We start from the raw sequence: 23,758 nt of genomic DNA on the forward strand, positions 1-23,758 counted from the left end.
CCATCCATCCATCCATTTGAATAATAACGAGAATGTTCTCCCCTACATTTTAGGCTCACATTGTCTTTTTACAGAAATAAAATGTCTGGGAGATTTTGCCTCTACAGTGCAAATTGTATTTCAGCTGCTCCCAATTTGGTTTCCTACCTTTCATCTCATTTCCTGGTTTGGATGAGGTTTACTTAGGTATTGCTGATGGCTGTAATCTATAGAACCCCAAAGAGTTATGCACATTTGTGTTAGAATTTTTTCCAAACACCTGGGAACTATCAAATATAATTGTTTGCAGCTGTTCTATATACCCTGTAAGCAAATAAAGCATGTGTAGGTAGGCTGTAACTATTTGGTGGTTAGGCTATCCTACTCACTTTCCTAATATGTTAAAAAGAACATTGATTGTATAAAAACTGATTTGCTGCTTTCCAGGACCTAGATTGAATTCAGAATTCAACAGAAATAGCAATAGGAATGTGATCTGTTTATGAAACAGGAGATAAGAACATTTTCCAACATTAAACTGTCCCTGATAAATCAATGCACTTGGACAATATATTTTTAGACAATAAAATACTAAGTTTTTATTCTACTTTCTTCCAAGATTTTGCTTTTGCTTACCAATCAAATGATGACTGGCACAAATACAACTACCCTTATATATAACATCTATATCTATAACAAGCTCCCATTTCAGGTGAACTATGTGAAATTCTGTATTTGCAGAAAGACCGAAGGCAACCACTTATTTCAAGTAAAATAACTAGCTTAGGAGCATTTGGCAACAAGTGCTGTATTTCTTGGCATTTCATTTCGCCTAAATGAAGCTGGGTAAAAAAGTGTTCTAAAAACTACTTCAAATATGTAGCTAAACAAATGCCAGAAGAGAAGCCTTATCTTCTATGGCTAAGGATTTCCTTCAGGGTTTTTCGTAAATCCTTTCATTTACCCAGTTTCCATGTTCCCTGTTGTTAATTAGTTCTGTTGAGCATCTGCAAAGGAAATTCTGATAATACTATGCTTGCTCTTACTTGGTTCTCTGACCAAAAGGTTTGCAAGCATTCTTTTTGTCCAGAATTTATAAACCCGTTTCTAGTTTCCAAAATAAAGGAATTATAGCAACCTTAATATAATTTCTCTGTTCTTTGTCTAGCATCTATTTTTCCCTTCTTTTTTTGCTTTCCCAGCAAACCAAGCCCCCGAGTATTTTTCAATCTTTATCTCAACTCCAGGGGTGTGTAGCACCCGGTGCGCCCAGGTGGGTGACGCCGATAGGTCGGCTGCACCCAGGTGTACAGCTCCCATTCACGTGCACAACCAGTGAGATACTGGCAATTATCACCCTTTTTTTGCTTCTGAGCATGCGCGTAAGCAAAGAAATAGCAAAAAATCACCCAAATCTCACACATGAGAGCTAGCATCCTCACACAAGTGACATTTGGGCAGTTTTCACATTTTTTTTGCTTCTGTGCATGTGCGGAAGCAAAAAACCATCAAAAATTGCCGAAATCGTATGCGACGACACTCAGGCAAGAGAGATTTGGGTGATTTTTAGTTATTTCTTTGCTTACGCGCATGCTCAGAAGCAAATAAAGTGAAAATCGCCCAAACCGCACACACGTGGGGACACAGCATCCGAATCTCATGCAAGCCTGAGCACCCTATACACACTTACATGCATGGAGCACACTGCGAGCACCAGTGGCTGGCAACACATTGCTGGATATGACTATTATCAAAACCGTACAGCAAAGCACTTACAAATGCCCGGCCGGCGGCTTAAACCGCCAGCCGAAATTACCTCCAGAGCCCAGGGAGACGCTGCCGGCAGTTCTTTTGAGCTCCGGACTTCCGGGTTCCTCTGGAACCTGGAAGTTCAGCTTTTGGCAGCGCGCCAAGTTGGCGCACTGCCTGCTGGTCGGGGGAGGTCCTGGATTGCCCTATTTAAGGGCGATTCGGACAGGACCTCCCCCTTGCCTCGGCTTTCCTGAAGCAAACACCCACCCACCCTCCGCTATCAAAAGTGTGTCCTAAGGAGGTCGCCTTGGGGCCGAATAGGAATTTTTTGCGGCCTCCCCTTTAGAGGTGGCCGTTTTTTCACCTATTCCACACTGACGGTGCGGACTGGATTGGTTAGGGGGTGCGGCGCACTTAGATATCAGTATAGGCCTCCCTCTGGTCATTGGGGTTTGGCAGGTTAGGGGCGGAAATGGGCAATTAGAAGCGAATGCGCATGCTCCTTTGGGCATCCTTCAAAGGGTGATGGACCGCCTCTCTCCAGCAACTAGAGGTTGGAACAACGTCGGGGATTGGGGAGAGGATGTCCATGGGAATCACCAGATCCAATTTCCCACGGGGATTGGAGGGTGAACTCCTCCCACACGACGAAGGGGCGTGGCTTGGATCCAGGTGAAGGTGGCTACCTTCACCTGGTTTAGCAAGGAGTTTTTGCCCAATGTTGCCAAGGAATTTTCTGGTAGGAATTTCCGCCCTGTTAGTTTTGGCCTCTGCAGGTCCTTAGTTCGTTCTGAATTTAAATATTTAAATTGACGTATTCAAATTTATTTAAGTTTATGTTAATTCAATAAATGACCCGTATTTAATCCACAACATGTCTCAGCGTCGTCACTCCGCTTCCGGGGGTAACTTTCCACCCATAACCTTCCATATTCTTCTTGAACTCACCTCTGCCAGTACTGTAATGCTGTAGTTTATCACTGTATACTGCCTCTTTGCTATATGCTCGCTTCCTAGGAAAATAAAAAGTAAACATCAGTTCAAATTATATCCAAATTATAAGATTGAGCACACTTTGAAAAGCATTTGGAGGCAGTGATAGTATAAATATGCCACTTCTCTAATGCCTGTGCCCTCCTTCCAATATTGTTTTTCTCCTATGTCCCCTGCATATATTCTCCTATACCCACTCTGGTCCATTATCTATTACTCAGACATGAGAGAGCAATTTGTGCATTATTTTGGCATCAACCAAACAGTACTTACATTATAATATACATTCCTTTTCTGTGCCCCACCCCCACCCTTGGCTCATTCAATTCTCCCCTCCCAATTATGTTTTTCACATGCAAGGGGACGGAGTAAATCCAGTCAAAATGTCAAACATGAATATGTGACTGAAGCCAAATTCCTGTGTAGAGTCATGCAACACAAACACATCTACAAAAGCTTAGAATTATGGCCACACTCACCCTCTTAACTAATTTAATACAGGTTAAGTCCTCGACTTATAACCACAATTGAGCCCCAAAATTGATGTGGCTAAGTGAGACATTTGGTTAAGTGAGTGTTGTCCAATTTTATGACCTTTCTTGCCACAGTTGTTAAGTGAATCAACACAGTTGTTAAATTAATAACATGATTGTTAGTATATCTGCCTTCCTCATTGGCTTTTCTTGCCAGATGATCACAAAAAGTGATCACTACATCCCAAGACACTGCAACAGTCATAGATATGAACCTGTTCGCAAGCATCTTAATTTTGATCACATGACTATGGAAATGCTGCAAAGGTCATAAGCGTGATGTCACTTTTTTCAGTGCAGTTGTAATTTGAGCCGTCACTAATTGAACTGTTGTATGTTGAAGACTACCTGTACTTCCCCCATGAAAGCTCCTGAATGCACTTTACTAATGTGGCCTGTTTTTGACCAATAGTTAATAGAGCTGCGGAGAGTCTGCGGAGAGGGGCGGCATACAAATCTGATTAATAATAATAATAATAATAATAAAGAGCTATTTTATGATACTGTCATTTAAAATTTAAACGACTGCCTTCCGAAAGAGCCTAAAAACTCATCTTTGTTGTCAGGCCTGGGGTTACTAGAACTTCCCCTTGACCAATGAATGTTTTTAGTACAATTGTTGAATGAGTGGTAATGGAAGTTTTTAAAGTAGATTTTTAAGGATTGTTTTATGTATTGATTGGATTGATTTTATTATTGTCTCTTTATATATGTTGTGAGTCGCCCCGAGTCCTTGGAGAGGAGCGGCATACAAATCCAATTAAATAAATAAATATGATTTAGGAAAACAATTTAGCAATTTCTTCCATTACTAGTAACCACCAGATTACCTCAGGGACCGCCTTCTGCTGCACGAATCCCAGCGACAAGTTAGGTCCCACAGAATGGGTCTTCTTCGGGTCCCGTCAACTAAACAATGTCGCTTGACGGGGCCCAGGGGAAGAGCCTTCTCTGTGGCGGCCCTGGCCCTCTGGAACCAACTCCCCCCAGAGATTAGAATTGCCCCCACCCTCCTTGCCTTTCGTAAGCTGCTTAAAACCCACCTCTGCCTCCAGGCATGGGGGAATTGAGATACGCTTTCCCCCTAGGCCTTTACAATTTTATGCATGGTATGTCTGTATGTATGATTGGTTTTTATAATAATGGGTTTTTAACTGTTTTTAGTATTGGATTATTGTTATATGCTGTTTTATTACTGTTGTTAGCCGCCCCGAGTCTCCGGAGAGGGGTGGCATACAAATCCAATAAATAATAATAATAATAATAATAATAATAATAATAACAACAACTCTAGGTCAGAAACAATTTAAGTGGTTTGCAATTACACCTGCAATTAAAAATAAATAAAACAGACTTATAATCTGGTTTAAAAACTATCACAATAAAATAACACTTTGTGTGGATGTATAATATACGATCAAGAAGCAGAGAGGCAATGGAAATAGCAAATACCCATTTATTGCACACTATAGTAGCCAACAGAAGGCTAACACACCATAAATATCCTCTGCGGGAGACCACGAATAGAATAGTTTGGAGAAGATTAAGCTGAGGGCAAACATTAGAAGGCATGGGGCCTTGGGAGACAAACTTCCTAAAAGTGGGCCTATCAAACAAAGGGAGTTATCTAGGTAATTCCGTTTCTCTTGAATTGGTATTCTCAACAGAGCTGCATACCTGGAGCTTTCTGACATATAAGTGTTTTTTGGTACATATGAGTGGTTTTTTTTCAAAGATGTCTACTGGCACATCCACTTATCTGTGGGCTATTTTCTGTTCAATCACCTCAGATCATTAGTTTTGCCAAAAGTATCCTGCTGAACACTTATACATTCCTACTCTATCCTCTGGGAAAGTTCCTGTTTGGAATGGAAAGAAAAGGCTAATGGGGCAAGTAATACCTGCTGCAAACAATTGAAATAGCCACCAAGGAGACAATGAAGACGACCCCTGCTGCGGCAGAACCAGCAATCAATGGCAGTTGTTCTCTCAGTTCTGACTTGTAGTCATCTGGGGGGGAAAAAAATAAGGAGCTTTGTAATTTTCCTGCCTGCTGATATATACCTTCCACAGTTAATAATACAGCCTGATTATTTATTGATGAGACTGGTACCCTCCTATCCTTCAAAAATGGCATATACAGGTAATTGTGTTTTATCTTACTATTTGCAAAATGAGATGAGCTAACAAGAAGTGTTTGGTTCAGGGCAACCCAGGGAGTTGCATGGCAAATCAGGAATTTTAATCTGTAGTCCCCCTTTTAAGCCCCAGTATTCACTACCAAAACTATTCCAATAGATCCTCTCATGTCCTGAAAATAATTTTGGAGTTGCTAATGAAACTCAGGTTTGATTGCAACCTCCTCCTCCTCCTCCAATTATATTTAGCATTAAAGCTAGTAAAACACAACCCAAACAACAGATGCTACAATTAAGTTGAAACTTTTGGAATTCTTGAAGGTCTCTGAGCTTGGTTATTTTCTTGGATATTTAATTACCCAACTAGATAATATCATCAGTGTAGTAAGTATGAGATTTTCTATCTGTTTGTGTATAGCAGCTTACCCAGTCAGTTTTGGTGGAGGTTAAGTGTATATGCATGTTTATGGGTGTGTATGTATACACATACATACATACATACATATACATTCACATACATACATACATACATAAATACATACAAACTCCACTTTGAGCTACATATATTTTGTTCTAAATTGAAGGCATTGGTGGGATTGTGTAAAATGGTTTGTAAACGTTCATTCTGCTAGTAATATCAATCATAATTTAGATTTCTATTCTTTGGTCTCTTCATCACAAGAACTGATTAATTTCAGCTTTAGTTTGCCATTATATCTGAATTGAACAATTTATGGCTTCTGCTTGCCCTGAATTTCTGATACTTAGTATAAAGTATTATATTAAGGGGCTGATACAGTGGTACCTCGAGATACGAGTTTAATTCGTTCCGGACCTGGGCTCTTAAGTCGAGCAGCTCTTATCTCGAACGACTTTTCCCCATAGGAATTAATGTAAATAATTTTAATTGGTTCCAGCCCTCAAAAAACTCACAAAGTTAGTCTAAATTATGCAGAAAGACATGTTTTTAATGAAGAAATGTACATGTACATATAAATGAATAATGAAGTTTCTTTCACTTAACTTGTAAACTTTCTTAAACTTTTAAATTTACATATGTTCAACTTCTCTGCCACCCAATCCTGTAGGACAGAGGTCCCCAACCCTTTTTGCACCAGGGACCGGCTTTAAGCGATCAAGAGAGGAATGGGTGAATGAATGGACGGAGGGTGGGAAGGAAGGAAGGAAAGAGGGAAGGGACAGGAACAGAGGAAGGAAGCAAGGAAACTTATGAAAGGGGAGAGTAAGAGAGGAATGAGTGAAGGGAGGGAGGGAGGAAGGTGGGAAGGAGAAAGAAAAGAAGAAATAGAGGAAGGGAAGGTAAAAGAGAGAAAGAAAAAGAGCAAGAAAGAAAGCTGCAAGCACCCCCCCGAGCTCCCCAGGCCGGCTGCAACCTTTTAAAACACGCGCTGCTTCGCAGCTGTCTCCTGAAGCCGAACGCGGAAGTTAGCGTTTGGCTTCAGGAGACAGCTCCTTGGCGCTTGTATCTCGAATTTGGGCTTGTAAGTAGAACAAAAATATCTCTCCCCTCCCAGCTCTTATCTCGAGTTGCTCTTAAGTAGAGCAGCTCTTATGTCGGGGTTCCACTGTACTTAATATAAAACTCTAGGAAATACAATATCCCTTATTACATTGTCTGGCTTCCTCAAGAAACTATTCAGATAAAGCGCTGTCTACTTGCACCAACCTTACCACAATTGACTGGTAGACAATAAATTAATTTGATTAACATTACTGCTTATCTTCTAATAATTCTGGCACGAATACTTAATAGCTTAAAATGAATTCCTACAAACAGAAAATTTCATACCTCTCTTTAATTTTCTTACTCTCATCTGAAGCTAATTACTGGTATCTGCTTTATCTCCTTGCCTGATGCATAAATTTTGAACAAATTCTCATCTAACAATCAATTATTATTTAATAATACATTATCCATTCTTGTTAGATTTCAATTAGCTGCTTATGTTGTGGGAAGAATATTCTCTATACCTGTCTAATTGTCTAACTAAAATGGAAAGATATTTTTAAAAGGGCTCATCTCTTCGGTTTGCAGCTGATGCACACATGCTCTCCATTGCTTTTTTCAGTTAGACATTGCTCAAGGACAGTGAACTCTGGGTTACAGTTAGGCTTATATAGCAAAACTATGTAAAAGTACTCGAGAGAGGAACCATGTTACGATGATATTATGACGTGGGACATTAGCATAGAATAATTAAGAGACTATTAACATACTTTTGAATTAATATTCAATTAGTAGTCACATTAATTGTTCCATCATGTTGTATATATGCTCAAGGACACTGATTATAGTAATTAATTACATTCAGATCTAGCTTTAGAATATTTTTGAAAAGCACCCAGTTCATGACAAAATATGTACAATGTGCAGCAATATCAGTATAACCCTAGGTTTCCTGTGGAATGGATTTAATGCTGTTAAGGATGAATGTAAAAAGAGACGGCCAAAAAATGGGAAAAACCCCAGAAGAAAGCAAATTTGATGTCAGAATATAAATACATAAATTGTCAAGAAGACAAGCCAAAGCCAAGAAAGACAAAAATGTCCTAAAGGACCTTAACAGAGAGTTTCAGAGAATTGTTTCATGAGACAAGAACTAATATTACAATAACATCTGTAAAGGCACTGAACATGGAATAAGCATGGAAAAAGAGGAAAGATCATTTAAAATAATATCTGAACTCAGTCTGGGGTTCCAACTTCAAACTGGTATAATGCTGCATTTCATGACTATTTAAACAAAAAACAAAAAACTAAGGCATCTTTAAAGCCTTGTTTTTCTCTGTTGTCCTACTCCACTCTACATTCAGACCTCATTACCAGCTACACACATTAAATAATAATCTGATACATTTTCTGGCATCAACAAGGTAGTATTTGCAGTATAATGCACTTGGCTTTTCTATGACCTCCTAACACATGCCCACTCTCCCGTTTCATGTTTTTAATCTGTATCCTCATTAAAATATCCAAAGTCCCACAGGGGATAATAAGTCTGGTGGTTGAGAACTGCTGTACAGTGGACAGATAATAATTAATTCAAAGGAGATCAAACAAAAAGTCAGAAATTGGGAGATCATGAATTCTGACCGTCTTAGCCATGGAAGCCTACTGGGTAACTTTGGGTCAGCCCAACTCATGTCATGGGGTTGTTGTTGGGGGGGGGGGGAATAGGAATAGGAAGGTACGTTGGAGTTATTTGTAAAATTGATAAAGGCAGGACACAAATAAATAATAAATTGAAGTATACAGGTAGTCTTAATTACATCCAGATCTAGCTTTAGAATATTTTTGAAAAGCATCCAGTTCGTGACAAAATATGTACATGTGCACCAATGTGCACCATTGGTTCAGTGACCATTCTAAGTTGCAATGGCAGTAAATGAGTTCTGGATTTTTCTGCACCCTGTGGCCATGTGATCTGAATGCCTGGCACCTACAACCAGTTGACAAGCACCACACGATCACATGATTGCCATTTGCAACCTTCCGTGCTGGTTTCCCTACACAGCAAATGGGGAAGCTGGCAGGGAAGATTGCAGGTCACTGGAGTAAGTCTCTCCCACTAATGCATCCCCCTTCTGCTCCATTCCACTCACATCATGCCAGTTACTGCACACTCCCTGTCTCATGTCACACCTTTGCACACTTTCCCCGTTCTCTCCCCTATCCCAACCCATATGGCAGCCCTCCTGCTCCAGCCGCACCAGGCAGGCACCTTTTGCACACATCCTTGCATCCACATTCACCCTCCCTGGCCTCTTGTGCACTCCTTGAAGCCCCCCTTTGTTGTACCTCTATGCAACCTCCCTGACACTTTCTCACAAAACAGAAATTATGGTCCTATATGCTGCTGTAGGTACAGGACTACTTGTACTATATAGTAGGGAGGTCAACATCCAAGATAATTTACAAGATAATTCCTGCTTACAGGTTTGACTACTGCAATGCTCTCTACATGGGGCTACCTTTGAAGAGTGTTCGGAAACTTCAACTTGTCCAAAATGCAGCCACGCGAGCAGCCTTGGGCCTTCCAAGAAATGCCCACATCTCACCATCACTCCGCAGACTGCATTGGCTACCGATTAGTTTCTGGGCACAATTCAAAGTGTTGGTTATGACCTATATGGCACAGGAGCAGATTACCTCCGAGACCGCCTTCTGCCGCACAAATCCCAGCGACCGGTGAGGTCCCACAGAGTTGGCCTCCTTAGGGTCCCATCGACCAAACAATGTCGGTTGGCAGGACTTAGGGGTAGAGACTTCTCTGTGGGAGCCCCGGCCCTCTGGAATCAACTCCCTCCAGAGATACGCACTGCCCCCTCCCTCCTTGCCTTCCGAAATAGCTTAAAAACTCATCTTTGCTGCCAGGCTTGGGACTTTTAGATCTTCCCCTGACCACTGAATGCCTTAAGTATGACTGCTGAATGTTTGGTTAATAAGTTAATTGTTTGGTTAATTTTTTTCTTTTGTTTTTAAATTGTAGTATTAATTGGATTACATTATTGTTCTGTTTTTATATATGCTGGGAGCTTCCCCGAGTCCTTGGAGAGAGGCGGCATACAAATCCAATTAAATACATAAATAATAATAATAAAAAAAAAATAATAAAATAAAATAAAATAAATTAGATGATCAGCACTCATTATCAAGCTGAAAGGCACACCCCTGGGAACATGGAAAGAAATGGAAAAAAGAATCAATCAAGTAACAAACTGTGCCAGTAAATCTGGATAATTACACGGTAACTAATACATTGGAAGATCAGTCCAGTTGGAAGATCAGTCCAATTGGAAATCAGTCTACATACCAAAACCACCCAAAAGGGAGACTTAACAGTGTGTGTGCCAACTCTTTTAGAATATTTTTCATTTCACATGTTAGCAAAATAATGCTTAGGATCAACAAAGCAGATTAAAGTCCTACATGAAAAAGGAGATGGTTATCAGAAAGGCACAGGAACACATTGCAATATTACTGATGTACACAGGATAATTGAGAAAGCTAAAGAATACCCAAAAGAATTAAATATGAAATTTGTTGATTAAGAAAAAGCCTTTGTTCATATTAAGCTATGAAACGTAGTTAGAAAAGTGGGGATTCCAGGACATTTAATTTTCCTTGTGAAAAACTAAAATACAGGTTAGGAAGCCACAGTACTGACAAAACATGGAAAAATATATTGGCCCCAGAGTTTGAAATGAATGCAACAAGGCTGTATACTCTTCCCTCGTTTATTCAATCTGTTTGTTATATACATATATGTATTAAGAGAAACTAGATTGGATGATTAATCTAGTTCTAAAATTGGAGGAAGAAACTTCAATAACTTGAACTATAACAATGGCTGAAAATATCAATGTTTTACCCGGTCTCATGATAAAATTCAAGGTACACTGTGAACAAATGGGGTTAAACAACCAGCTTTAGAACAGACAATGGAGATATCCAAGCGGTTGATTGCTTCTTCCTTTCAGGATCAACCATCAACAGTAAGAGAACAAGCAGTTAAGAAATACATCACTTGGTATAGTAGCTATGAAGATCTTGTGAAACTATTCAAATGGAGTGATGTGTCTACTGTATACCAATAGTGAGCAGAACTTTGAAGAATCAGGATAGGATGAATATTGGTGCTTTTGAACTTTGATGTTGGCAGAGTCCTGAGAATATGTAGACAGCCAAGAAAACAAATGAATGGACCCCTGAACAAAATCAACCCAACGTTCTCACTCAAGCCACTGAGAATTAGACTTAAATTACCCTACTTTAGACAAAGACCTAGTAGAGAAAGCTGTAATGCTAGAAAAGATGGAAGGAAAGGAAGAAAAGAAGAACATGACTAGCAGCAAGTCAGATAAACTTGGTTACAGTGGTGATGAGTGTACTATTGGAAGACATAAAAGACCAGGTAAGGGACTACATGAAACCTAAGTATGTTGCCACTAACATTAACAATGACATGGTGGCACGTAATCAACATAGATCTACAATAAATAAGAACTGAATGTCAGCAGTAGGATGGACTGGAGTAAAAACTTAACTTTTTTAGATGCAGAACTTCATACCTAGAATACTGTCATCATATAGACTTGTTTTATGTCTACTCCAAAATCCTTTCTGCTCCAGGCAAGTACTCCCCTCCCCTTAGATTTATTATTATTATTATTTATTATTATTTATTAGATTTGTATGCCGCCCCTCTCCGTAGACTCGGGGCGGCTCACAACAATGACAAAGACAATGTAAGAACAAATCTAATAATTTAAAAAACACTAAAAACCCCATTATTAAAAGCAAGCATACACACAAACATACCATGTATAAACTGTATAGGCTCGGGGGAGATGTCTCAGTTCCCCCATGCCTGACGGCAGAGATGGGTCTTAAGAACTTTACGAAAGGCAAGGAGGGTGGGGGCAGTTTTAATCTCCGGGGGGAGCTGGTTCCAGAGGGTTGGGGCCGCCACAGAAAAGGCTCTTCTCCTGGGTCCTGTCAAACGACATTGTTTAGTCGACGGGACCCGGAGAAGGCCAACTCTGTGGGACCTAACCGGTCACTGGGATTTAGGGGGAAATAGACATACAAATATAAATAAGTAAGTAAGTAAGTAAGTAAGTAAGTAAGTAAGTAAGTAAGTAAGTAAGTAAGTAAATAAATAAAATAGTAGGTGAACTTTATTTTTTAATATTTGATTCTTTTAGATCATTATTATTTTTGCTATTGTTATCATATGGCCATTTTATTTATTTATTTATTCATTCATTCATTTATTAGATTTATAGGCTGTGTGATTGAAAACAATTAAAAACATCTGCCTACCCCAAATTCAGAAAACTGTAATGAAGATGATTCTGAGTAAGTCTGAACGAGAATCTTCTAAAATATTATTTCCTAAACTAGTGGCCTCTAGGCAAGTAAGTGTGGATGATGAGAATTATACTCCAATGTACCTGCAGGCTCCAATGACATTTAGTGAACATTAAATGTCTTTCCTAGGCATGTTAATGCATTTCTACTTTCCAGAAATTCAATCCCATGATCTGTTGCTAGGTAATAATAGAAATTCAAAAATGTACATGGGTAGAAAAGTTGTTTATTGGAGACAAAATCTTCCTACTGCAGTTGACAGCAATGCAGAGCTCTATCTATATATGCTAGGGCAGTAATGGTGAACCATTTCTTGCTCAGATACCAAAAGGGCATGCAACCCTCCCTGCGCATGCGCTTAGACCTCACTGAAGCCACCAGACTTCTGGTAGTCCTGCTGGGCTGTTTTTCACCTTCCCTAGGCTTCAGGAAAAATGTCCCAATGCCCCAACTGAACATTCTGATAGGCTATTAGGTCAGGGTTTTTGCCATCCACAGGTTCCGGAGGATTTCCGGAAGCCTGGGAGAGTGAAAACAGCCTCTTCCACACACACACACCCCAGAATGCCAAAAGTCAGCTGGCCAGCATGCAAATGCATGCTGGAACTGACATAAGGCAACGCCTCACATGCTCTAAGATACGGGTCTGCATGCCACCTGTGGCACGCGTGCCATCAGTTTGCCATCAGGGTACTAGAGTTTATTAATCCTGTTCTGCCGGGCTGTCTGGTAGGAGCCTCCCGAAACTTCAAGGGTACAAATTTCAGACACACACACGTTTGGAAATTAAAAACAATGTTTTTTATCACAAAATTCAAAATAAACTAAGCACTCTTTTTGTATTGAAAAGAGCGCTCGTCCCAAAACAATGGGTAGACTGTACAATTTCCCTTAAGCAGTCATTAAGTACTTAGCTAGCAGCTGTGAAAAAACTTCACACCCCTTCTTCTTCCAACAAAGTGAGACACACACACACACACATTGCTCTGCTTTGGTTTTAAAGACGTGAAAAATCAACAAAGTCCAGAAAACAGCAACACACGATTCCTGAAGAACTGCGATCAGATACTCTTTCACAATGGCCAAACCTGCACGCTGCTATTTATAGCAGCAGTCCTAATTACTGGAGCCCCACCCAACCACAGGTGGCCTCATTTTCTCTTGTAATAATCCTTCAGTTGTTGTCTCCTATGCATCACTCTACGCATGCGTGGATGTGTCATTAATTCTTGTTCATAATCCAAGGATGATACAGATGATTGATCTCCTCCTGGGCTGTCTGCCAAACTCCCCTCTTCCCTGTCACTCATGCTTCCTTGGTCAGAGGAGGCTTCATCAGCAGATTCCCTCGGGAGCAAAACAGGCCTGCAGCATGTGGATGTCTCCCCCACATCCAGCTGCACATTCCTTGGGGCAGGATCTGGGCCAGAGATAACCACAACATAATCCAAGACTTTTCTTCTTGCATTTCTGAGTCAACAATATTTTATGGCTTTCTTTAAAACAATGTGAATAACTGCAGTTCAGGCAGGGCTACACAATGATTCTACATAGTCTGAGAATTATAGCTTCCCACCTTACCAGTTTCTTACAGCATATTATGAATTTTTGTTTTGTATTTTAAATTATCTTGTACTAGTCTCCAGAAATGAACATGATTAAAGAATGATTTGGATCACTTTGCAAATAGTTCACTTTAAACGTAAGTTTCCTATAAAAATTACTGTATTTCAAATAGCTGCGGGATGAGCTGATCAATTGTTGGTTTACTGATCCATCTGAATATTTTCTCTTTCATTCTGTATGTTTTCAAAAATGGTTTTCCTTGTTTATACATTACTGAGACATTGCACATACATGGGCCATAAACCCAAAAAGTAGCTACTGAGTCCTTTAATTCTGACACAAAGCATTATTGGGAAATATTCAGTCCCAACATCTTTTTAATATTTTAAAATAGATTTGTATGCATACCTCTCTAACATAGGAGGCCTTTTTAGACACTTCCCATAGTGTTTTTAACGAGCTGAGCTAGGCTATTTCCAATATAATCTGTATATTGTTTTATTGTTGTAAGCCGCCCTGAATCCTTCAGGGGATGGGTGGAATCTAAATCTAAATCTAAATCTAAATATCTAAATCTAAATCTAATTCAATCTAAATCTAAATCAATCTAAATCTAAATCTAATTCTAATTCTAATTCTAATTCTAATTCTAAATCTAAATCTAAATAATCTAAATCTAAATCTAAATCTAAATCTAAATATCTAAATCTAAATCTAATTCAATCTAAATCTAAATCAATCTAAATCTAAATCAGCGTTTCCCAACCGGTGTGCCGCGGCAGAGACATGGCCAGGTGTGCCGCCAAGCTTCAGCTGGGCGGGGCGCTGCCGGTACTTCCGTCCTGGGGCTCCCGCTCGCAGCTGTCCCCCGCCTCCTGCTCGATGCCGCGGTTTTCGGCGCTCTCCTGCTGGGCCCCAAAGAAGGAAGGCAGGAAGAAGGAGAGCTCCATTCTTTGCACCTTTTTCCCGCCTTCTTTCTTTGGGGCCCAGCAGGAGAGCGCCGAAAACCGCGGCATCGAGCAGGAGGCGGGGGACAGCTGCGAGCGGGAGCCCCAGGACGGAAGTACCGGCAGCGCCCCGCCCAGCTGGAGCTCCTCTGGCGTCGACGGCAAGTGTCCGATGGGAGCGGGGGGGTGGGTGGCCGCAGCGGCCGCAGGCAGTCGGGGGAGATGGCGGCGGCGAGAGGGATCGCTCGCTCGCTCGCTCTCAGCTGACTGCAAGTGGGAGCCCTGACGGTGGCGGTTGGACGTGCTGCTGGATGTCGTACATGCTGGCGCTGCGTGCCTGGCATATACGGTGTCCAGCACCACGTCCAGCTGCCGCCGTCAGGGCTCCCGCTTGCAGTCAGCTGAGAGAGAGAGAGAAAGAGAGACATATAAGAGGCAGAGAGAGAGAGAAAGAGAGACATAGCAAGAGAGGCAGAGAAAGAGAGACAGCAAGAGACAGAGAAAGAGAGATAGAGAAAGAGAGAAAGAGAGACATAGCAAGAGAGGCAGAGAAAGAGAAAAAGAAAGAGACATAGCAAGAGAAAAAGAGAGACTTAGCAAGAGAGGCACAGAGAGAGAGAGAAAGAGAAAGAAAGAGAGACATAGCAAGAGAGACAGAGAGAGAAAGAGAGATAGCAAGAGAGGCAAAGAGAAAGAAAGAGACATATAGCAAGACAGTGAAAGAGAGAGAGAGAGCAAGAGAGAGAGAAAAAAGCAAGAAAGAGATAGCAAGAGAGACAGAGAGAGAGAGCAAGGGAGAGAGAAAGACATAGAGGAAGGGAAGGAGGGAGAGAGAAAGAGAGCAAAAAAGAGAGGAAGAAAGAAAGAAAGAGGGATGGAGAGAGAGAATGAAGGGAAGGAAGGAAAAGAGAGAAAGAGGGAGAAATAGAGCGAAAGGGAGGAAGAGAGAGGGTTTTTTTGTCCAAACTTTTCTTTAGCCCGCCCGCCCCCCCTTTCAGTGTTCCCCAGGATTTTGAAAATACGAATAATGTGCCGCGGCTCAAAAAAGGTTGGGAAACACTGATCTAAATCTAATTCTAATTCTAAATCTAAATCTAAATCTAAATAATCTAAATCTAAATCTAAATCTAAATATCTAAATCTAAATCTAAATCTAATTCAATCTAAATCTAAATCTAAATCTAATTCTAAATCTAAATAATCTAAATCTAAATCTAAATCTAAAGTAATAAATCTTTTAAAATGCGACATTTCAAATACAACTAATCCTTAAGTATGAAATATTTAAAATATACTTTTTTCCGGGCAGCAGGGCATGAACATAGACATGTTATGTTTGAATGACCATCATAAATAGACTTCAAGTATTGGTGCAAATTTAATTTCATCTATTCCACATCCTTTAAAATCTGCTCTCAATTTTTTTAAAAAATATAGATCCTTAAATAATCTACTACTATGCACTTTGTTGTTCCAAGACAGACTTGGCCTTAGCACTTTCTATGAAGTGGGGAAGAGGCTTGTTTTTCTTTTACAGTCGGAAGGAAAGAAAATCTTGACTAGTGAGGAGGCGGAGGAGGAGGAGGAGGAAGAAGAGGTGGAGGAATTTCAGCCAGATTAGCCCTCTAACTGACAATAAATCACACTTATCTGTAAATCACTTGATCTTGCCATGCTACCTCATCACAGAAGGGTTTGAACAGACAAGTTGATCTAATTCAATGACAGTGTGGGAATTTGACAGGGAGTGCAACCAACTTCCCTCCCTTTTCAAAAGCACTCACCATCTGTCAGAGTTTGGAAGCACATTTTTCCACTGTATTTCCCATAGCCAGCCACAGTCCGAGCCCGCACCTGCACTACATAAACCATCCCAGGCCGAAGCCCATCGATTCGTGCAGTGTTGGTCTGACTTTTGGCCATAGAGGAGTTGTACTCACTGTGGTCCTTCGGTAAAGAACAAATGAAGGAGACGTATGAGGAAAGAAGCAAGATTATTTTTGCAGTATCAGTTATGATGCTGTTAAAAAAAAATATCAATCCCAATCAATTATTGCTTTTCACCTGCTTAATGAATAGGATGGGATGAAGATAACCAGAGGGCTATCTAAAACAAAGTGAAATTGGGCTTTGGGGACATTCTAAAACGGTAACTCCCGTAAACCTTAGAAATTTTCATGTTTAATGGGAATTATTACCAGTCATCTGGAGGCTTCCTTATTGGGAAAACTGAAGATTTCATATTTCTGTACAAGGGCCAAGGACATTAATAGCAATAGCAATAGCATTTATACTTATATACCCCTTTATAGTACTTTTACAGCCCTCTCTAAGCGGTTTTACTGTCTAAACGGTTTACAGAATCGGCATATTGCCCACAATAATCTGGGTCCTCGTTTTACCCATCTCGGAAGGCTGAGTCAACCTTGAGCCAGTGGTGAGATTTGAACTGCTGAACTACAGCTAGCACTTAGCTGAAGTAGCCTGCAGTGCTGCACTCTAACCGCTCTGCCACCCCGGATCTTCCTGGGTTAAGGATTTACATATCAATATTACTCAAATTCATTTTGATTCTTACAGTCCTTCTGTAATAATGTATAAATGAAAATAACTACAACTAATAAACAATAAGAAAATTGTTGTACTTATGCAACTTGGAGTGGAGTGAAGGTATACCTATTATGTATGCAAATTAGTCATATCTACATGTTTTTCTGGAAAAAACAATACAATGCAATAGCTTTAAAGTATTATTAACTAATAATAATACTCAGGAAATATGTTCATTCTAGCTATTCACTCTTATAAATGGCCAGAATAAGAGAAACCATAGCTATATTTCAATAGTTCCAAATTTGGCATGACGTGACTGTGAAAATGATATAAAATAGCCATCACAGTTCAAGCACAAAGATAAGACATTAAAAAAACCCTAGCATCCTTTCTCAAGCTTTTAAGCATGCAGATTTTTTATTTATTTGTTATATTTGGCTGAAAATCCTGATTTTGACTTAAAACTTTGATTTTATCCATTTTTCCTATTTATTTATTCCTATTTATTTATTCCTATACTGGAAAGTGGGCAGTAATGCCTAAAAGGGATTCCAGTTATATCATTGACATTCACACAGTAATCTGTGCAACATGATCCTATGAAGTAGGAGTCTTTACTCTATGGCTGAATGCAGCTGGAAGAAAACAAATTTTCTTTTACTTAAGCTCATTACATATATAGCTTATTAAATATATTTTCCCCTTATGCTCCAACTGTCTTCCTCCTTCCCTTCTAGGCTGTTTTATTTTTACCCCATTTAGATGAATATTGAGGTGGATCTATTGCAAGTGTGACAATTGCAACCCCGTACAATATTGTGCCTGTGACATTATTTTGTTTCTCTTGATGATTGTCTAATCCTAAACATCAGGCATGGTTGGCACTGGCAGGCCTGTACAGCAGTATGGCAACTGATGCTTACTTCATGACAGTCTGGCATTGGATATCATTTACTGTACCCCAGGGCCTCGTGGGCAAAACTAGTTCAATCTACAGGCAGCTGTGTCGGATTATATCTATCTAGCTCTTACAAGGTAATAAAACAGGAGTCATCTGTAGGATAGCAGGAGCTTACAAGACAGCTTTTGAAAGATAAGTATAGACATTAAGGAGTGCACAAAATACTATCCAACCATGCTCAAAATAAGTCCAGAATGCAGACTGGCATTCCTAGAAAGCTTTCAGTTGTTAAAACAATCCCTATTCAAGAACACAGGGACTGAAATAAATATATAATGCAGACAAATGGGCAGGCCTCAGCTTCAATTAATGATTGTTGCAAAGATTTTCCTGCAGATTCATTTAGTGTAGCTTGTGATGGGAATTCCCAATCTGCTGGTGTTTATCAAAGGCAAATATTTCAGGTAAAAGACATCGTGGAAGGCTCAACAAAGACAGAGCCCAACCAGCTATATTTAAAAAAATAATAATGCAAGTCACAGGTTCCTTATTGCTAGGTGGTAAAGAGGACATAAGAAGGAGAATCTATTTAACCTTGCTGTTGTGTTCCCATTTACTATACACTTGTATTGTTGCAAGTGTAACGAAATGTAACAATCAGCGTGTAGCAAAAAGAAAACAAAATGAAAAAACCACAAACCCCTCAAATGAGGAAAAGTCCATTAATCACAAGTTTGAGATCCGCATGACAAATAATGTACAGGTCTCAAATTTCATTTTGGGTCATATTGACCAGAACAGCAAGGTTAAAATAAAATAAGATTTTCACAGCATTAGCCAGAGAACCTTAGGCTGGAGTGAACACAGAAAATATACAATCTAATTTTGGAATTAAATCAAAACTATGCATTCCATGATATGTTTAAAAATAGCTGGCAGTCTTTATTCTATCTTCTCCCATTACCAGCCCAGCCAATTCCCTTCTCTGAAATGCATTCAGGCTTACGGTAGCTGGTCTTGAGCCCATGGCGCTGCTAATCTCAGGGATGCAGATCCGGCTCAGCTTCTCATAATAACGGATTTCATAGTCCAGGATGATGCCATTGGGCTGTTCTGGCTGAGGCCATGACAGCGTGATGCTCCTCATGGTGGCACTTACCTGGTGCATAATAAGAACTGTGGAAGGTGCTATGGAGAAAGGAGGGAACAGGAATTGCAAAGAAAGTGAAACATCACTTTAGGGGAGGGTAGTGAGAAATAAAAGTAAACCACCAGGATGTGGACAAGGGGAGGAGGTCAATGAGAATGGGGGAGGGGGGAGGCATGTAACACAACATAGTGCACTTCAATACAACAGCAAAACAAAATATTTCATGATATAAAGAGAAAAATTAACACAGGGACTAACATCCTTTGTTATAACTGTTAGCTTTCTTTGTTGGAAATGACTCTGGGCATAATGCTTCAGAAAAGATTACACACAAATCAATCAATTGATGAAGGGAAAATTATTATTGTCAAGTCAAAAGACTTCGTACAAAACTGTGCTAGCTCCACTGAATTAACAGGAGCAGCATAAAAATAAATATCAATAGATTTTGATGATATTTTAACAGGGCAGGTTTTCAATAAAATATACCTTTTAAAACATGGATTCTATGGCGGGCTACTTTGAAACCCTATATAAACATATCAATATAACCCTGCATATTCACAAGACCCCATATAAGGGACGTCTCAATCTTCCTTTCAGAACTCAATTTTTTCTGCACTTTCAACTTTCATCTTCATTATTTCTGTATGCATGTTACAGAAGGCCTGATACCTCATACTTCCAAAGCAGCCAATAAGGACCTACAGAGTTGGCCTTCTCTGGGTCCCATCTGCCAAGCAATGTCGTTTGGCAGGACCGTACGGAATAGCCTTCTCTGTGGTGGCTCTGATGCTTTGGAACCAACTGCCTCCAGAGATCCATATTATCCCACTGTACCCACCTTCCAGAAAACCATTAAGATCTGGCTTTTCCGGCAGGCCTGGGATCATGAATGATTGAGAGTATGTATGGTTTTATGGGCTATTATTATACTTCTGTACTTTTACTGTTGTTGATATTGTAATCCTTCTTTTACACTGATTTTAATGGTAAGCCACCCAGAGTCCACTAAAGTTGGGTGGAATATAAATTCGAACAAACATACATACATACAAATAAACAAACAAAAAAAAACATTTCCCTTTTGAGTTCTCCATTTCTTCAGTAATAGCCAAATATCTATTCTTCTACTTTTCTTCCTTCATTTTTTTCCAATGGCTGACCTATGACCCTTAATATCTTTCATTCACATTCTTTACTTCAAATAAAGAGTGTGAACAAAATGTTAAATTACTTCCTCCAAGATTTCTTTTCTAACCCTCCAAGTCACTTTTTTATTGGCAATTTTTTCTGCCTTTTGCCAATAATATTCTTGTCAAAGTATTATTTATTTCTTAGGCCTTTTCTGCATTTACTTCTCTCTTAGCTTAGATTTTATTCTTCTTACTCTGGGTATCAGTCTTGACCCAGTATAGCCTGGCTACTAAAGTGTTGGACTGGGACTTTCCAACTTCTTATCAAATTTCAGCCATAGGATTTCACTAGGTCTTTGGGGAGTGTTTGGGGGAGAGGGGGTTAGTCATTGTTTCATGCCTAACCTACTTTCCAGCATGGTTTGGGTATAAAATTAAATGAAGAGACCCAAAGTTAAGCTGTGCTGACATTGGATAATCATCTCTCCTATATTACAGATATGCTCCTCTTCCTAATTTGGATATTCTTCAGATTCATGATCTTCAATTCATATATTTTTTTCTAGTCAGAAAGGACAACTGCTGGAAATTCCAAGAGCTGAAATTTGTTGTATTTGAAAAGTTCAGGCATACGGCCTGACTATCTGAGTGATGATGCCCAGTCATTTCTGCTCACCCAATATATCTATATCTAGTGGGTGTATTCCAAGTCAATCAATCTTTCCTTATGGTCACATGCCAGAATAAAAACCAAAACATTCAAATAAATAAAACAGAACAGAACAATACATAGTAGTATATTACAGTATGTGGTATGATCTTTGATGGGCGGCCAAAGTTTGCCTGATTTTATAGCAGAATTTAGAGATGTTCAGAGAAGTTATATTGTGCTGATCCGACAGCAACACCTTCACATAAAAGAGAACAGAATTTACCAGATATTTTACCAGTAAATTATATAATGAGTCCATGAATCCTAATAGAGCGATACAATATAAAGGACGTGAACTGTGGTTTCAATAGACCTTGTCCACGGATAGACTTAGGTTCCTCTTATTATGAGACTCTGTCACTGCCCCTACCCTCTGAAATAGCATCCCTTCAAAGATACAGATGGTATCCATTCTCCTGGAATACTGGAAGGCCCTTAACATCTGGCTCTATTGCCAGGCTTGTTTCTATACTAAGGAATTTTACGCAACTAGGATCTTCCATCATGGGAAAGACTGTACACACACAATCTATTTGCCAAGATTAACTTCTATTTAATATAACAAATTTATACTTCCCTCATATAGCAAATCAAATTAAAGACACTTTGAAACCCACTTTTCACTAGCACTGTTTAGAAAATATGGTCCTTAACTTTGAAATTGAAACGTGATGCTACTTTTTAAATAATGTATTTTTCTACTAATTTACATCCTTTATATTATTTTACATTTGTATATTTTATCTACTACTGCTGTAATAATTTGAAGTATAAGTGCACATATTATTATTCGTAATATGCTATTATAAATGATTTTAATATCTTATGAACCTCATTGAGAGAAATAACTCTGATTTAGAATCATGAAAAAACATATTGTTCTTCTTTATTTATGCTGTAGAAAACATTCACTTCCAAAGCAAACAACATTTGCAGGAACATATACCATGTTATCAAACCCTAGAAAATATATTCAGCCACATCTCATTTCCATTTGCCACAGAGGTTTTCAAACATAGCCAGCTGGAGAATTCTGGGAGTTGAAGTCCAGAAGTCTTAAATTTGTCATGTTTAGGAATCCCTGATTTACTGCAATCGGGAACTAGAGAAAGTTCAGATCTATCCAGGTTCTGGAAAGTCCATGATCAAACCAAAGCCTTTCATTTTGCTAATGGTTAAAATTAGGAGATCCTCAATCAGACCTCCCTCAAATTCCATTTCAACTGTAGCAGAAAAATCGTCTTCAAGACATAGGCTTATCTGGCCTATGAACTTAAATAAATACTGGTGAGTAAGGTTTCTTGAGAACAGAACTGATTGCTTATAGGTGCAGCTGGAGATCCTGTATTAGGGATTACTGTCCCTTTATATCTGGCTCAATATTTCTGCCTGTCCATTCTACTGACTTTTGTTTCCTGATGCTTGAATTTTACTTATTTCTGGACATTTCCCCTATGATTCCTTAGCTTTGAAGAATACCCCCCTTTGCAAATGATATTATTTTATTCTAATTTTTAAATAGAAATAGCTTGGCATAATGGTTAAGGCATTAGGCTACGAGACAGTGAATTGTCTTTAAACACAAAGTTAGATGACCTTGGGCCAGTAATTCTTTCTCAATCCGAGAAAGGAGGCAATGACAAACCACTCAAAAGATTTGCCCAGAAGTCAATAATGACATGAAAGCGCTCTCTCTCTCTCTCTCTCTCTCTCTCTCACACACACACACACACACACACAATTTTAAGATGCTACTCTCAACCTTATTACATTGTACTTTTCCACCACTGGCAAAAGAAAACAAATCTTCATACAATACAAGCAGAATTTTTAGTAAAATTGCTTCCTTTAGTAAAATTACTTTAGAACAACTGCACCACTTGATGTATTGGGACTTTTTTCTCCTTAGCTAAACCTGGTGGAGTAGGGCCAGCAAATGACACATCTGGCCCATGGGCCAGAAGTTTGACAGCCCTACCTTAGAATCATCCTCCCTTTTCTAGGATGGTAAACTTTCCTCACCTTCCATTGTTGTTTGATGATTATTATAATAAAAGGAAGAATGGAAATGTGAACAATGTATAAATAATTCGGATTTAATATTTTTTTAAAAAATACTTGTTTTTAAGTAGAATTTAAAATTCCTGGGAATTGTTCATCAAATGAAAACTATACAAGCCATCTGCAAATGAACAAACAAAACCAGAATAGAGTTTTCACTCTCTATTAAAATTCCAATGCTGTTTCATGGACCCTTTGTCTTTCAAAGACAGCAAAAACCTCTCATAGCTACTTCATTTTTTTCTGGGTTTCATTATTGTCATTATGAAAAAGGCAACTGGCAGTTCTGTGCCTGGTATGTGCTTAAGCAGGTCAGTTAGGAACATAGTAATTACCTTCATACAATTCCTTAAGCTTTGTTACTTTTCCGGTGGCTTAAGGTAGAAACCTGTTTGTTTGTTTATGACTCACTATATTGTACAGTACTAACAAAGATTGTTAA

The 23,758-nt window shown here is 39.3% G+C and overlaps 1 protein-coding gene across 9 annotated transcripts in view; it reads right to left on the reverse strand.

Annotated features, from left to right (window-relative positions):
- EPHB1 (EPH receptor B1) overlaps nucleotides 1-23,758 on the reverse strand; it is a 476,084-nt gene that overhangs the window by 71,302 nt on the left and 381,024 nt on the right. For 6 of the 9 annotated variants that reach the window (XM_070753153.1, XM_070753150.1, XM_070753151.1 and 3 more), the window contains exons 6-9: nucleotides 19,264-19,445; nucleotides 16,588-16,750; nucleotides 5,159-5,267; nucleotides 2,680-2,744 (exon numbers count right to left, since the gene is read on the reverse strand). In XM_070753153.1, the coding sequence (XP_070609254.1) occupies nucleotides 2,680-2,744; nucleotides 5,159-5,267; nucleotides 16,588-16,750; nucleotides 19,264-19,445 (519 nt within the window). The remainder of the gene's footprint in view (nucleotides 1-2,679; nucleotides 2,745-5,158; nucleotides 5,268-16,587; nucleotides 16,751-19,263; nucleotides 19,446-23,758) is intronic. The other 3 variants (XM_070753155.1, XM_070753156.1, XM_070753154.1) reach the window with 1 other exon arrangement.

Source organism: Erythrolamprus reginae, chromosome 5 (genome assembly GCF_031021105.1).
Source record: "Erythrolamprus reginae isolate rEryReg1 chromosome 5, rEryReg1.hap1, whole genome shotgun sequence".
NCBI classification, from domain to species: Eukaryota; Metazoa; Chordata; class Lepidosauria; order Squamata; family Dipsadidae; genus Erythrolamprus; species Erythrolamprus reginae.